This window comes from Dendronephthya gigantea, unplaced genomic scaffold, assembly GCF_004324835.1.
Source record: "Dendronephthya gigantea isolate DGI-Jeju-01 unplaced genomic scaffold, DenGig_1.0 000259F, whole genome shotgun sequence".
Classification (NCBI taxonomy): Eukaryota; Metazoa; Cnidaria; class Anthozoa; order Malacalcyonacea; family Nephtheidae; genus Dendronephthya; species Dendronephthya gigantea.
This window is the reverse complement of record NW_021163269.1, coordinates 124,239-138,490: the sequence shown is the minus strand read 5'-3', so window position 1 is coordinate 138,490 and position 14,252 is coordinate 124,239. Positions and strand designations below refer to the sequence as shown.

General features: G+C 39.2%; 2 protein-coding genes and 1 long non-coding RNA gene across 3 annotated transcripts; 1 reads left to right on the top strand and 2 right to left on the bottom strand.

Annotated features, from left to right (window-relative positions):
• Nucleotides 1-678: 678 nt before the first annotated feature.
• On the bottom strand, nt 679-2,205 carry LOC114540977 (neurogenic differentiation factor 6-B-like). The gene is made up of 2 exons (XM_028560966.1): nt 1,608-2,205; nt 679-965 (listed from the first exon to the last, which is right to left on the bottom strand). The coding sequence occupies exons 1-2, from the start codon at nt 2,145-2,147 to the stop codon at nt 903-905; spliced, it is 603 nt and encodes a 200-aa protein (XP_028416767.1). The 5' UTR covers nt 2,148-2,205; the 3' UTR covers nt 679-902.
• Nucleotides 2,206-5,280: 3,075 nt separating this feature from the next.
• On the top strand, nt 5,281-14,192 carry LOC114540998. The gene is made up of 4 exons (XR_003689176.1): nt 5,281-5,405; nt 6,403-6,482; nt 9,789-9,843; nt 13,276-14,192. It is a non-coding gene; the product is annotated as an uncharacterized LOC114540998 (long non-coding RNA).
• LOC114540995 (basic helix-loop-helix transcription factor amos-like) lies at nt 10,519-12,047 on the bottom strand. Its single transcript, XM_028560989.1, has one exon. It carries the CDS (start codon nt 11,852-11,854, stop codon nt 11,015-11,017), a length of 840 nt encoding a protein of 279 aa, XP_028416790.1. The 5' UTR covers nt 11,855-12,047; the 3' UTR covers nt 10,519-11,014.
• Nucleotides 14,193-14,252: the final 60 nt, after the last annotated feature.

Here is a 14,252-nt window from a genome sequence, read left to right as displayed (position 1 = left end):
TTCACAAAGCCACAAATATTCGTGAAAGAAGCGTAGCAAAACGCGCATAAAGCCAAAGGTTTCTGCGACGAATGTAGTTAAACTAACAATTAGACAAGTGTCCATGTTCTAATTAGCAAAGCATGTTACTAAATGTTTTCTTTACAAAATTATCCGTCTGGCACAAGTATCGCTTGGGTAAATCCACAAACGAATGTTTTTGCCGTTTCCAAACAAGCGTTAATTGCCGAAGGCAAACACCGCCCCAAAATTGCTAGGAAATAGATGTGGATTTACCTTGATAAACGAAGCAGGCGAAATAATTAAACATGTCATTCGGATACAACCATCGCAGAGTAGAATTAGTTTTGTATTTGCAAATTTGGGGTGTTTGTAAACCCTATTCAATATGTATTCACGACAAAGCAAATATCACCTAACAAAGAGTGTTTTAATATAAAAATTTTTCTATATATAGCTTGTATACAAATGTGAGTTTGATAAAAGATTTAAAAAGATTGGATCTCTTCTTTAAAATGTACAAAATTTGCTGGTCGCAACTTTGAGTTTCTATCGAGTGAGGACGATATCGACTGAGCGTTGATTGGCAATCAACGGCCTTCGTGTTTATCTCGTCCACAGGAAGTTACCAGAAGCATATAGCATGCAATGTGTATAATATACAATAATATATTCTCAATATCTCTCAATAAAATATATATCTCTAGTATTCTGCCTGGCAGGATTGGTGTCCGTTTACTAAGCTTTAGCGAGGAACTCATTTAATTAAACAATATTATAATTATAATCAATGATTATAATTCTTCAATTTCTTTTGTATCGCTTCCTGATGCCACGGCAAACTTTGTCCAATCGATTGCTAACATAAAACGCCTTCAGAGCGTTCATAGATGCATTGAATATCACTGTTTATACCCGCGAAGATAAACATCCAGTTCAGCGTCGTTAATACCGTAATCAAAGTCCTAAAGACAACAAAAAGCAAACAAGTATTAAAATCCGTTTGATCCTCGCAGAGCGAGAAGGAGTCGCATTAGAAAAGATTTAATCGTTCTGTAAGCGTTTGACTAACATTGCCACAATTACAAAGTCGTTAAGCGCATATGTAGCACATTAAAATCTTATCAAGAAGCGGTGTGTACGTGTTTGTAATAGTTTTGTGTGAATTTCATGTGGCTATTAATCGTGTTGCAAGTTTGCCTAATAATCTCCGTATACGCAAGTTCTTGAAGTATACCGAAGTTACATTTTATGTTCTGGATTTTTGGTGTGGAATAAAAAGCGACGTATCCCCGTTGGTTGTAAACGAATTTCGTGAAATAAGAGCATGCAAACATATGTAATTTAATAGTCAAACTTAAAAAAGATACAATTAATCATAGCCTGTAGCCTGTAGGAACTTATAGCCGAGCTGCAGGGTAGGCAAGAATGTCCAACTATTAGTGTTGCAATTAAGTTGAAAAGTTGTTACTTTTCGATTCAATTTTGTTCCTAAATATAGAAATTGCAAAATAATTCTGCCGTGAAGTCGGTCCACGCTTGATTTTACGGGTGGCTGGATAGTGGAGTTTCTTTTATCTAAAGCATATGAATAAGCTTAATCTCACCTCGTTTGAAGCGGTGTCATAACAGGCATATTGTGTGTTCGGTTCAGGAGATAAGCAATCCTCTAACGTGGGACTGCTTGGTTCCTGGTCGCCAGAGCTGCAATCGATCAACATTGACCTCCCGTACAACATACTCGAATATGCCGACTGGCTACCGTAGTTCATGGCTTGATCGAAGAACATTGGTGCTGTCAAAGCAGTCATCGTGAAACTTGTTGCAGAATTTGCGCTTTGCAGACATTCGCTGAGGTCTGTGATGTAGTCGATTGCTTGACGGAGCACCTCGATTTTCGAAAGTTTTTGCGGATTTTGTCTGTCGAAGCAGGGTACTTTTTTGCGTAGACTTTCCAGTGCGCTGTTGAGGACGTGCCGCCGTTTTCTCTCACGGGCACTGGCTTTCAGACGTCGCGTTTTGTCGAGTACCACCCACTTTCTGTAGCGCGGTTTTGCTTGGAGCTCCTTTGCAACCTCCTGAACGCCATTTGTGTCCTCGGCATCGTCGACACATGGCGAACTCAACGATGTTTGGTAATCGTTCATTGTTAAAGCAGCACTTGCTACGAATTGGGGCTGTTGCGACGCAGGGAGTGTGTGTATAAACGAGCCAACACGCTGAATGTAACTGACACAAATGATCTCGCGGCTTTGTTCCGGCGCAGTTATAAAGAAAGCCTTGAGTACACGCGCCTGCTCTCTGGCCTATGAAATGCGCTCTCAAACAATGGCTCGCCTGTCAGTCATAATGACAAAGCGTCAAGGCCGCCCCATTCATTCAGTAATCACCAACTAAATTGCCAGCACGTGCCATTGAGAACTCAATGTCATTTTGCGTGAATGGGTCTTAATTGACTCCGCAATACTTAAGCATGCTCAAAAAGCATGCTTTTTAACAATGGGCTCGTCGGACTCGGGACTGTGTAGTATTTTATAAATGCCTGTCGTTCGGTTATCGGCATGCGTCGCTATAATTCGCTACAATACAATGTTTGCAACTTTTTCCAATGTCTGGCGAAACAAGTGCCATTATAAAAGGAATTTGTAATTATATGAAGAGGAATTTTTGTTTTTTTATCATCACGTTTGTAGTAAAAAAAAGTATAAAAATTTGGGCGAATATAATTTCCATATCGAAGCGCATGAAATGATGTTAAGCTAGACTGTGTCTGTCTTAACATAAGATCACTTCAAAAAAGCTTATATTCATTAATACTAATAGGTAGTCAATTTACAATCGTTACATTATCAAACCCGGTTGGCTTTGCATTAGATACAACAGCTCCTAACGACTAAAGTTGTTTGAAATTAGTCTATATTCAAAGACCTGCAGAATCGTTGCAGGATGAGCACCCATGCTTCACTGACCCAGGAAAAAATTTCGTTAACTCGTCGAAATTTGAAATAAGTAGGTGTTGAAGACCACGTGGTAGGCTGTTACATGAACATGAGGAGTTTTTTAGGCTGGTGAAAGACATGTGACAGCACGAGTTGTTGTACTGAATATCACCGTGTGAACAGATTCGGCAGGCTAGCCCGCTTTGCCTTGCCCACGTGTAGTATTAAACGATAATTGATATGTCTGTTGGAAACACGGGAAGTCGCTGTCAAAGCCTATCATACCAATTTAAGCTTCCCAAATCAGGAAATCACGGCGAATGCCATGCAGTAATCTCCGTAAGGAAGTTATCATCTCGAGCCGGCTGTAGAAGTTTATTTTGATCGACGAAACAGCGTTGTTACATGAATCCGATGATAACAGTGTGTCGAGTTGTTTTACCCAAGTGTGAATCACGCCACATATTTATGGGGTAAGGATACTGCCCCATAACTTCCCCCTCGCTCCCACCTCCGCTCTTCGATCGGGGGTGAAAAGAACTGGAAGTTTTGAAATTGTTGCAAAATCCGGCGTTTAGTAAACGTGTCTAAATTAGTAAAGCATGCGCAACTGATTAGCTGTAATCTACAAGCCTCATGTCGTAACATTTGATACCATTGAGAATACCGTTTACTCATTACCGATCCCCTGTAGTACACAACCGATCCACTGTTGGCTTACCCTAACTATCCGTTAAGTTTCTTTGCTCAAAGACAGTAAATGCGAACTATATCGAAGCTTTCCAAAACGAAATTTCGAAGGCAGAAGACTGCCAAATTAGTTTCATAAATGCATGGTCGATGTTGCGTTGTAAGGCTGCAAGCGTGTTTCAAAGAGCCCTTTTTCGGAGAGCAACTTCAACCGAATTATACGTGTTGATTCAAGATATGCGAGAATTCAGTTTTTTTCACTTGATATAGCTATGTAAACATGTCAGTTTTATTAAACAGGCACTTAATTTTTAAATTTGAAATGCGTAGTTCGCCGTAATGAAGAGTATTAGTCTTGGGCAGGAAGTTATGAAAATATCCTTGTATATAACAATCGTAAACATCCGGCTGACGTGTTTGGTGTTTTTTCTAAAACTAATTATCATGAGCAAAAATTTAGGAAGTTATGCCTCCTGTGTAAATTTAGGTGATTCAATTTTAATACACTGCCGATATAACACTACACGTTTCATGTTACTCAGTCAATGGACAGTCAGGACAGATATGAAAAAAAATCAGTTACAGGAGAGGACCTTATTTAACCAGTGTTACTATAGGAGGAAACCTAAACTAAACTAACTTTATTTATACTGGATAGCTCTATGAGTTCTGAACTGTTCTTCCTAAAGGTCCAGTAAGGATCATCTCTTATTGATCCAGTGTTACTACAGGAGGAAACCTAAACAAAACTAACTTTATTTATACTGGATAGCTCTATCAGTTCTAAACTGTTCTTCCTAGACGTCCAGTAAAGATCAACTCTTATTGATCCAGTGTTACTATACAGGAAGAAACCAAAAATATAGTAAAGTTATTTATAAAGGATAATATTACCGTTTTAAACGTTCCTTCCTAGAGGTCAAGTGAAGATAAACTCTAGCGTCGACAGGGGGGTGGGAAAGTGGCATAATTATCTATGGATAAAAGGGACCCCGGTCTGTTCGAACTGCAAAAAGATGCGTGCTCCCCGCCTTTAGGGCTATTCCTAATGGAGAAACGTCCCCGATCTTGGTTGGATGAAACCCAAGCCACTTTCTGCAGTGTGCGCGCGCGGTGATGCTGATTGCTGACCCGTCGCCAGTCTGTCCGTCTGCAACGCTTAATAAATGTGAGATAAAATCTTTTGACGCATTAGTGCACCTTCGTGCACAAATCGGGCCTGGTTGAAACTAAACAAATTAGACCATATTACTTTTCGAGAACTTAGCGAGTGTCAAATTGTTTGTTGACACTGCCAAATTAGCAATTATGTAGTTTATTTTCTTTTCCATTGTTTTGTTTGTTTTACAAGTTTAAGTGCCGTGAAAAAATCTTAAATAAACGCGAACGTATTTATGTTAGATTGCTATATCAAAGCTCATTACATATTGATGCAATGTTGATGATGCATAATTACTACAAGACGAAACCTAACCTGAAATAACTGAAAAGCGCTATCATTTCCAAATTGTTTTTCCTATATACTAGTATATAGCTTCAGTGTTACTGCAGGAGGAAACCTAAACTAAACTAAAGTTTATTTATAGTGGAAAGCTCTATCAGTTCTAAACTGTTCTTCCTAGAGGTCCAGTAAGGATCATCTCTTATTGATCCAAACCTAAACTAAACTAACTTTATTTATACTGGATTACTCTTGTTCTAATCTAAACTTTTCTTCCTATAGATGTCTGAAAGAAATTATAGTTGTTTGATCCAGTGATAATATGGAAGGAAAAGGTAAAATATAGTTTGATTTTTACTATAATTAACTCCCTTAGTACATTCTTCACTGATGCAACCAGTGACCGGGCCATCAAAAGAGTGCTTTAGCAGTGACTACGAATAAAAGATTCGTCCAAACTACGGGGCTTCCCGCCCCAAACTCGGTGCTTCCCGCCCCAAACTCGGTGCTTTTGCGTACGCCATCTACCTCGCAAACCAGGCTTTTTTCACCTTCGCTTCTGAACGACGAAGTTAATCAACAAACTCGTACGTAATGATTGGCGATTTACGAGTTTTGGCTGATGGCGTGAGCAAACAACGCGCGAAAATGACGAATCTTAGTCGTATTTCTAGTCATTGATAAAGCTCCCTCCTGAATACATTTACCACGTCAAGTGTACCACGCCGTTGAAAGGTTCAAGAGGCGGGGAGGGAGGAAGCTGCAGCCTCTGAGATTTAGTGATTTAAATCCGGCAATTTTTGATGAATCATACGCATAAATCTTTAATCGAATTTGCATGATTTACAAAAATTAACTTGTGTATACCCAGGTTCTCCAGGCTCTCTTTGATAAAGTAGTATAACAACTTGCTAAAATAGACAAAACACTTCTCGACGTTTCGACTTGAGGGCCTTCATCAAGAGAGTTTGTAGTCATTTTTCATACTAACTCTCCTGACGAAGGCCCGCAGTTCGAAATGTCGAGAATTTTTTTGTCTATTTTAGCCAGTTGTTTTACCACATTTGATGCTAAGTTGTTTGAAGACGCTGCGACGCTGCTCCCTGGTAATATTGGAACGTATCTCTTTGATAAAGGTTATTTATATATCTATAGATGCTTTGTCGTCTTTATAACGTACACAGAAACGGCCAGTCTTCTCGATAATTGTAGAATATCATTATAGTTTAAATCTAGTATTTCATTAATAGATTTAACTGCTCTTAATCCCCGATTGATTGTTATTCTCGTTACATGTTACATTCTGTAGTAGTGCAATATTCTTTGTTTTAGTTACAATCACCTGAGGCTGAACACGCGTCAGATGCCGACACGAGGTCATTTCAGTTCAAGGAAAAAAAATCACGTTTCAGGTTAGTAAATAAAGCATGGGGTCATTATGGCAGGAAATATTTAAGAAATGTAGGCTAGTTCATTAGATGCTAGCGCTTTGAGGAAAATTTTTGACTTCATTATGCTTGATTTGATTTCTGTAATATGCAGTTGTCTGATTATAATTTCACCTCAGTCACATGTGAGAAGAGTGTTTCTAGTTTGACTCTACCAAACACAGTGGTTAGTCCATGTGTCTTTCATCTCTGTGACTGAGGTTTGATTCCTGTAATATGCAGTTGTCTGATTATAATTTCACCTCAGTCACATGTGAGAAGATTGCTTCCAGTTTGACTTAAATGGAGTCAAAAGGCCACCGGTTGATAATGCTTATATATAATAACGTTTGCTTGCACACATTATTTTTTCTGGATAAAACGTAATGGGGAAATAAGCAACTGCTATAAAAAATACGTAAAATATTCCGACATTTAATCCTAAGGATTTTTATCTACACGACTGAACTATGCTTTAGTAACATCGTCTTGCCACTCTCCTGAATTGAGGAATGACGAACATAGCCATAGGTCCACGAGCCGCCGACAGACTTTCTTGTATACGAAAATACAATTCTCGAAGTCCGAAAGTATTTCATAAGAGGATTTTCGAAAAAATAGCTGAGTTATTCCGGAAAGCGTGTTCATTACCATTCTAGGAAGTCCCTACTTGACGAGCGGCACGTGTTCGAAACATGATACTTGACTTTCGAGTAATTAATTGCGGCCATAAAATTTCGCTTCAAAAGAACAGAAACTATAAATCAGAACCCTCGAGGTCTTTTATGACAAAAACAAACATTGTAGACAAGAGCCACTGGCCGACAGGTTCTTCAAAGACGCGCTTTAACCGACGATAAATATATATATTAATTATAACAATCTGCTCTGGTGAGGTAAATATTTTAGTATAGGCACGTTGCCAGCTTTAACGCATTAACATTGTTGCAAGGAAGTCGTAAAACACGTGTAGGACGTTATGAAGACGCTAAATATAACAATGAGTGTCTTTGAATAAAATTATATTTCCTGTGCATAGGATTAGTGCGAAACTTGTGGTATTTATTTCCCTATAAAGTTTGTGGTTTGTGAAAGATTTGTCCTTCCCATCTCAACCTTGCTTTCCTCATTTCCTCTGCAATATCTACCACCTCACATCTTCTTCTGATCTCTTTATTTCATATCTCTGACCAGCTCTCCTTCATCTCTTCTTATTACGTGTCGATATCATCTCAACCTTGCTTCCCTCATCTTCTCTGCAATGTCTACCACCTCACATCTTCTTCTGATCTTTTTATTTCATAATATCTCTGAGCAGCTCTCCTTCATCTCTTCTTATTACTTGTCCATATCATCTCAACCTTGCTTCCCTCGTCTTCTCTGCAATATCTACCACCTCACATCTTCTTCTGATCTCTTTATTTCATATCTCTGACCATCTGTCCTTCATCTCTTCTTATTACTTGTCCGGCCATATCATCTCAACCTTGCTTCCCTCATCTTTTCTGCAATGTCAACCACCACCTCACATCTTCTGATCTTTTCATTTCATAATATCTCTGACAAACTCTTCTTCATCTCTTCTTATTACTTGTCCATATCATCTCAACCTTGCTTCCCTCATCTTCTCTGCAATGTCTACCACCTCACATCTTCTGATCTCAGCTCTCCTTTATCTCTTGTTACATACCCTCACCTTCTGAGCGATGTTTTCCATTCCAAATCTTCCCATCCCTAAATCCACAATACATACGACCAACCCTACCCTTGTTAGGCCACAATGAGATCACGAAACCCGCTGATTGAAAGGATCGCATGTACACACTGACTGCGCAGTTTATAATACATACGTCACACAGCCATGAATTATTTAAGCAACATTAACGGCTATCTTATTTCCCGATACAAGTGCTATAATTACCGCCAAACACGATATGGGATCGTACAGGTGTTAAAATATCTCATAACAGCGAATCGTATAATTAAAATTTTGTTTTTCTAACCTTTTGCGAAGCTCTGAACTAACTTTGACCCAAGCAGTTTTAAAATGCCTTTGGGAAACGTGATTGCTTATGTTGCTCATGTAAAAAATGACTCCAAAGCGCCGACTTTACCCAGTTCAAATGTCGCACTACGGTGTAAAAGGGCTTCGTTGTTTTGAGTAACGTTTACCCTGTAATTTATCAAAATGAAAATTTAATAATATGCGGGCGAAGTATGTACTCCAAGGCATATATTCCTTGTCTTTGAATTATGAAATATGAACATTAATTTGACATTGGCAGGCTTCGGTTTTGAACGGTTACGCTTCGATATTTTATCATAAAAGTTCGGAATATGTTTTGACTTTTTAAAAGAGCGATTATTTTTTCGTCTTTCCGCGTGTATTTACACAATTTCATCCTTAATTGTCATATCTGATTCAGCTCGGATGAGAGCAAAGAGGCAAGTCTTATGATGAAATATCCTATATCAGTCATTTTTATATCCTCGTTGACCTGAACCGATAATCTCTGGCGCGGTTAACTTTTAATTTTGCCAACATAGGTTAGTTTGTTCGAGATATTGTCAAATTTCCAAACGATTCGGCTCGCGTCACCGGCTGTCGCTTTTCAAAACAGCGGCGAACAGCTGTGCTTTCCTTTTGCGATTGTGAAAAATTACATATACTGCATTAATTAATTTTAAAAGAAGTTCATTACTTTTCCCGCTTACTGTATCCCATGGGGAAGACTAGATATTAAATGTCGTAGGGCTAAATATATATGGATAAATTCAATGTATATTTGTAGCTATATTTTTAAAGATGATGCGTTTTTCAAAGCAGACCAGATGCTTGCGTCATTCACGCTTGTTTGAGATTTCAAATGATAGTTAAGTTCGATAAATAGCTGACGTTGATAAATTGAGCACTAGCTGCTGTTATTTTAGTTTGCATATTACGAACATGATTTTTCCCCACCGTTGCCATTCGTAACGAGAAATAATATGATTTATAAATTGATCTATACGGTATTGCCGTTTTTAATAAATATTGAGTTTCATGCAAAGCTAAAGACTATATATTCTTTAACTATATTGTTGCTTGACTTAAGACTGAAAAGCGTTCAGTTAAGGAAAGGCCGATTCTTTTTCCAAAGATGCACCCTCATGCGGCATATGGAACAATAATTTTCCGGGAAAGTTGAAAATGAAGAGTTGACAAGCTAAAAACAGCATTGTCCATGTTTTTTTTGGAGAGCGTCAACATTAATATCATGCATTTATGCTTTTTTCTGCCACCCGTTATAGCTTTGCAAATTGCAACCGAAAATAATACCTTAGCACACCACAGGAGACGATAAAGGTCAGTGCTGGCTCCGTAATACTCATTTCCTGATAAGAGTTCCATGCATGACTGGTCCACCTATATTAGTCCAGTAGGGATCGACTCTTATTGATCCATTGTTACTTCAGGAGGAAACCTAAACTAAACTAACTTTATTTATACTGGATAGCTCTATCAGTTCGAAACTGTTCTTCCTAGAGATCCAGTAAGGATCATCTCTTATTGATCCAGTGTTAATACAGGAGGAAACCTAAACTAAACTAACTTTACTTACACTAGCTGGATAGCTCTATCAGTTCTAAACTGTTCTTCCTAGAGGCCCAGTAAGGATCATCTCTTATTGATCCAGTGTTACTACAGGAGGAAACCCAAACTAAATTTAGTTTATATTATTTATACAGGATATCTGTGCATGTCATTTCCAAACTGCATGTGTTTTCCCTGAAGGTCCACCAAGGATAATTCTCTATTGATCCGGTTTTACAAAACCAAACCTAAACTAAACCAACTATTTGTCATAAACTGTTCTTCCTAGAAGTCCAGTAAGCATAATCTTGCATTATAGTTGAAAAAATATTCCGGGTAACATATATTAGGATTTTAGAATTTTGCGTTTTAAAGCCCTGTTCTCATATGCATCGCAGACAGTCGGCGACGTAGTGTATAAAATTTATTCAAAATAACAAAGCACTTTATATATTCATCAGTGATCACCGACAATATAGGCATCGCCGACCGTCGGTGATATATGAGAACCACACTAGCTCCTAAGAATCGGGGATCCATTGTCTTACTTTCCGACGGACAAAGCATTTTATGCACAAGTGACCTCGGGCAAAAGGAATTCCAGATTCTTTGGACAAGTGTGGATCAGGCTTAAAGAAGTAAAATTATACTGAATATAATTGGATATAGGTCTGTATTTCTGTTCATTTCTCACAAGATTTTTCTCACTAATATATTTACATGCTGATAATGTCTGTATTGCTTTGCACAATATTACGTGCCGTTTAATAAAATAATTTTAAATATACAATTGGCAACAAGCAGTAGATTCAAATTGGTGGAAAAACAAGCCTATATGCATGCAGCCCTTGGTAATATACAGCGAAACTTTACCGCCTCGAACCAAGGTGCGCTGATGCGTCAGGCTGTCAGGCTAGTGTTTCATATAGTCAACATATTTTCCCTAGAAATTCTTCCTACGAGAGCGTCCCTCGGTTTGCAAAGCGTTCGTGCAATGCGACACACAATCCGCAAACTGCTTGAGAGATCTTGCTGATGTATCACTCTCGGCCAGGTTAGAAAGCGCGGAAATGTAGTACGTCGCCAGCTTCAGTATCGCTAGCTTCGAGAGTTTTTGATCGTGAGAATAACTCGGCACAGCTCGCCGTAAGTTTTCAAACGCGTCGCTCAAAATATGAATCCTTGAGCGTTCCCTTGCGTTAGCTACCAAACGCCTCGATCGACTATTTTGTTTCCAAGAGCTATCCTTTTTCGTCGCCGGTGAGGATTTTACTTTTTTCGTCGAATCGCCGGACATTTTTTTACGAATTCCACGCTTTCCGCAGTGTTTTATTTGCGCACTTGTCTGTTCCACCTCTTCGAGTTGCTCGCCGTCATCTCCTAAATGGCTCTCTCCAAACTTTCTCGCGACACTTATCGCCTTCTTTCCCGTATTCGATGATTGCCCGTTCGACTTCGAGCCTGTTGTGTTCAGATAGCTCAAGGCGACTACATCGGGTTCGTCTTCGGTCGAATGCCGTCTTTCGTAAGACCTTTTCTCAGCCGCACTTGAACTATGGCTTGCTTTGCCACGCTTTGCATCTTTGCCAACGCTCTTAGTTCTTTCAGAAGCGGTGTTGTCGCTTCCCCTGGGACGTTTTAACGAGTTCGAACCACTTCTATCGAAACACTTTGCTTTCGAACGAACTTTTGAATCTTCAGAGCGACTCTGTGACGATCTTTTGCCTGATCTTTCCGAGTATAGCAACGGTATAACATCTGTTTCAGACGTCGAGCTTGTCATCTCCTGAAAACCTTTCGGCTCTATCCTAAACAGCGCGTGAAAATATCGCTCACGTTCCTTCCTTTTTCAGATCTTTCTTTTTCCGTTCTGAATGCCTTCAAGCCGCGAATATATCCTCTTCGCTTTTGACGGGGCTGCAGATTTTAATAACGACACAGGCCTCTTTTGATTTCGTCCTTATAATGTGCGTTGTTGTAACACCTGTTCATTTCTGGCGATGCACACACGCATGATGTCAATATATTCATCATAACGCGCCCTCTAGACCGGCGCATCTAAGCGAAATAGGCCACAATACAAAACAGTACATATCTTATTTACATACATGCTGCCAGTAGCCACCTGCTCGCGTTCAAAGAAACAAAGCATCGTGTACTCATTACAGCTCGAAAATCATAATGCTATTACAAATTATTAGGAAAGAGCGAGAATTTGATGTTAAATAAGTCTCGAGACGCCGAAGAAACCTTTTTATTCGTTGTCGCAAATCTGTACGCGTCCCGTGCCGGCTTAAATTATTAAGCCGTACGTTTTTTAAAGCGATGTGTGCCTTTGTATTTTTTATTTTATTGAAAGGGAAAGGGATCTTTTATTTTCGCTAGTATACAGCTGTGTTTTACGAAAGAATTACAGAAGCATGCATTAATACTGCTGTTGATCGCGGAGAAGTAATAGATATTTTCGGCTATATTTTAGGTTGATATGAAGCGAGTTTGCCGTATATAGACTTCACCCAAAAGTCTAGTGGCTTTAGAACAGAGCCTTTCCTAGTAACGGAAGCTTTTATATATGAGCGGCTTCAACTTCAAAATCGAAGGACAACTTTAATTATGAAACAATGTAATATTTTGGTGAGAGGGAATTAAAGACCGATTCTATTCGTAGGAGTTCCCACGAACAGCCATACGGCTTGGGGGAGTTTGACGACGGATGTTTTGCACCAGATTAAAACAAAATGCTTTTCGGAGCGATGTTTTCCATAGATAGCTATCAGCGCTATATCGCTTGACAGTCTTTAGGTGAGAGTGAGAGCAACTTTCACAACAAGGATCTCAAGAAATCCCGCGATGTATACTAAAACAGAACCCTTTTATTCCACCGACCGAGGGGGATATTCTTAAACAAAAAAGACGACGAAATGTTGTCGATTTCTGGAACAAAATTCACACGGGACAAGAGGCCTATTTACGTGCAGATGTGAGCACTCTGAAACGAAGGCTTGAGAAAGTTATTCGTGCCGGACAGAAAGCAATGCTTTGTTCAATACTTTTCGACCTCTTCAATTTGCTCAGCCAGAACAGGTGTTTTAAAAACCGGCCATGTATAATGAGGCATATTTTTTAATTTTCGTAGGGAAAAGAAGCGGGGGAGCGGCGCTGCATGGGGAGAAAATCAACTCTTTGTGTTTTTTCTTTTCTCAGAACGAAGATGCACATATCAGGGAGATGAATAAAGTCAAGGATTCGTAAGTTTGTTACAACGCTGAGCTTTCATCGAGTTTTCGATTATTCTGGGCAATATAAATCAGTTTGCAATCAGTTTACACAGATGTCAACACATTTGTGAGTGTGCCATTTTCATTTGAAAGAGTGGAAGGGAAAGATCTTGAAACGGAAGCGGGTTTGTCCTTCATAGTCTCCGGCGATTGGGTACACAGAAGAATAGTATGCCTGTTTGCGGGTTAGCCTTCCATCATGCAACGCGAGCATCCTCGTTCCCAGGTTTTCTGCGTACTGCGCAAAGTCAGTCCAACGAGCGACTGGGACTGAGACGAATTGTAGAAGATTTGTAGAAGATTGAGGCTACGTTCACACGGGACGGGACGAATTTGGGACCGTGCTCGAATTTGCCCGGTTTTTTCGTTTGAACACGTAGAACTGGTCAAATTTTCATCCATTTTTACCGTTTAAAGCCTGAACCAGACGAGAACCAAAGCACTGTACCAAATTTGTCCGTTTGAGAACTTGAGAACCTAAGAACTTACCGTAGTTCGGAATCAAACATTGCAATTTTATAACTTTTAGTTTGCTCTTTCCAGCTGTGGTGGTTTAATTATTTATTTATCCTTGCCTAAAAGAAAAAAGTTTATAAAATCGATAACATTTTTATCCCAACACTCCTGTGGTCAACTGCGATCAGCCGTTTGATACTTATACCAATTTAAGGTCGACAGAGAGTCAGAGCCCGAATAAATATCAATTGATTGGCTTGCGAAAATGATACTTTTTCCACGTAAAAATATATAACGTATTTTTACGTGTGTTTAGTTAAATACGATTTTTCTTGGTGGCGTAAAAGTCTATATAAAAATTGCGCCCTGTGATTAGTCGTATACCATTCGTATACTGGCGTATGTAATCGAATAAATGCGTGTAAAGATGTCACATTTAAAACTTCG

Excerpts from the sequence above, each read along its gene's own strand:
- LOC114540977 (XM_028560966.1), bottom strand. The coding sequence starts at position 2,147 with ATGAACGATTACCAAACATCGTTGAGTTCGCCATGTGTCGACGATGCC. Across the intron at positions 966-1,607 it reads ATGACACCGCTTCAAACGAG|GACTTTGATTACGGTATTAA; the intron begins GTGAGATTAAGC and ends TGTTGTCTTTAG.
- LOC114540995 (XM_028560989.1), bottom strand. The coding sequence starts at position 11,854 with ATGACAAGCTCGACGTCTGAAACAGATGTTATACCGTTGCTATACTCG.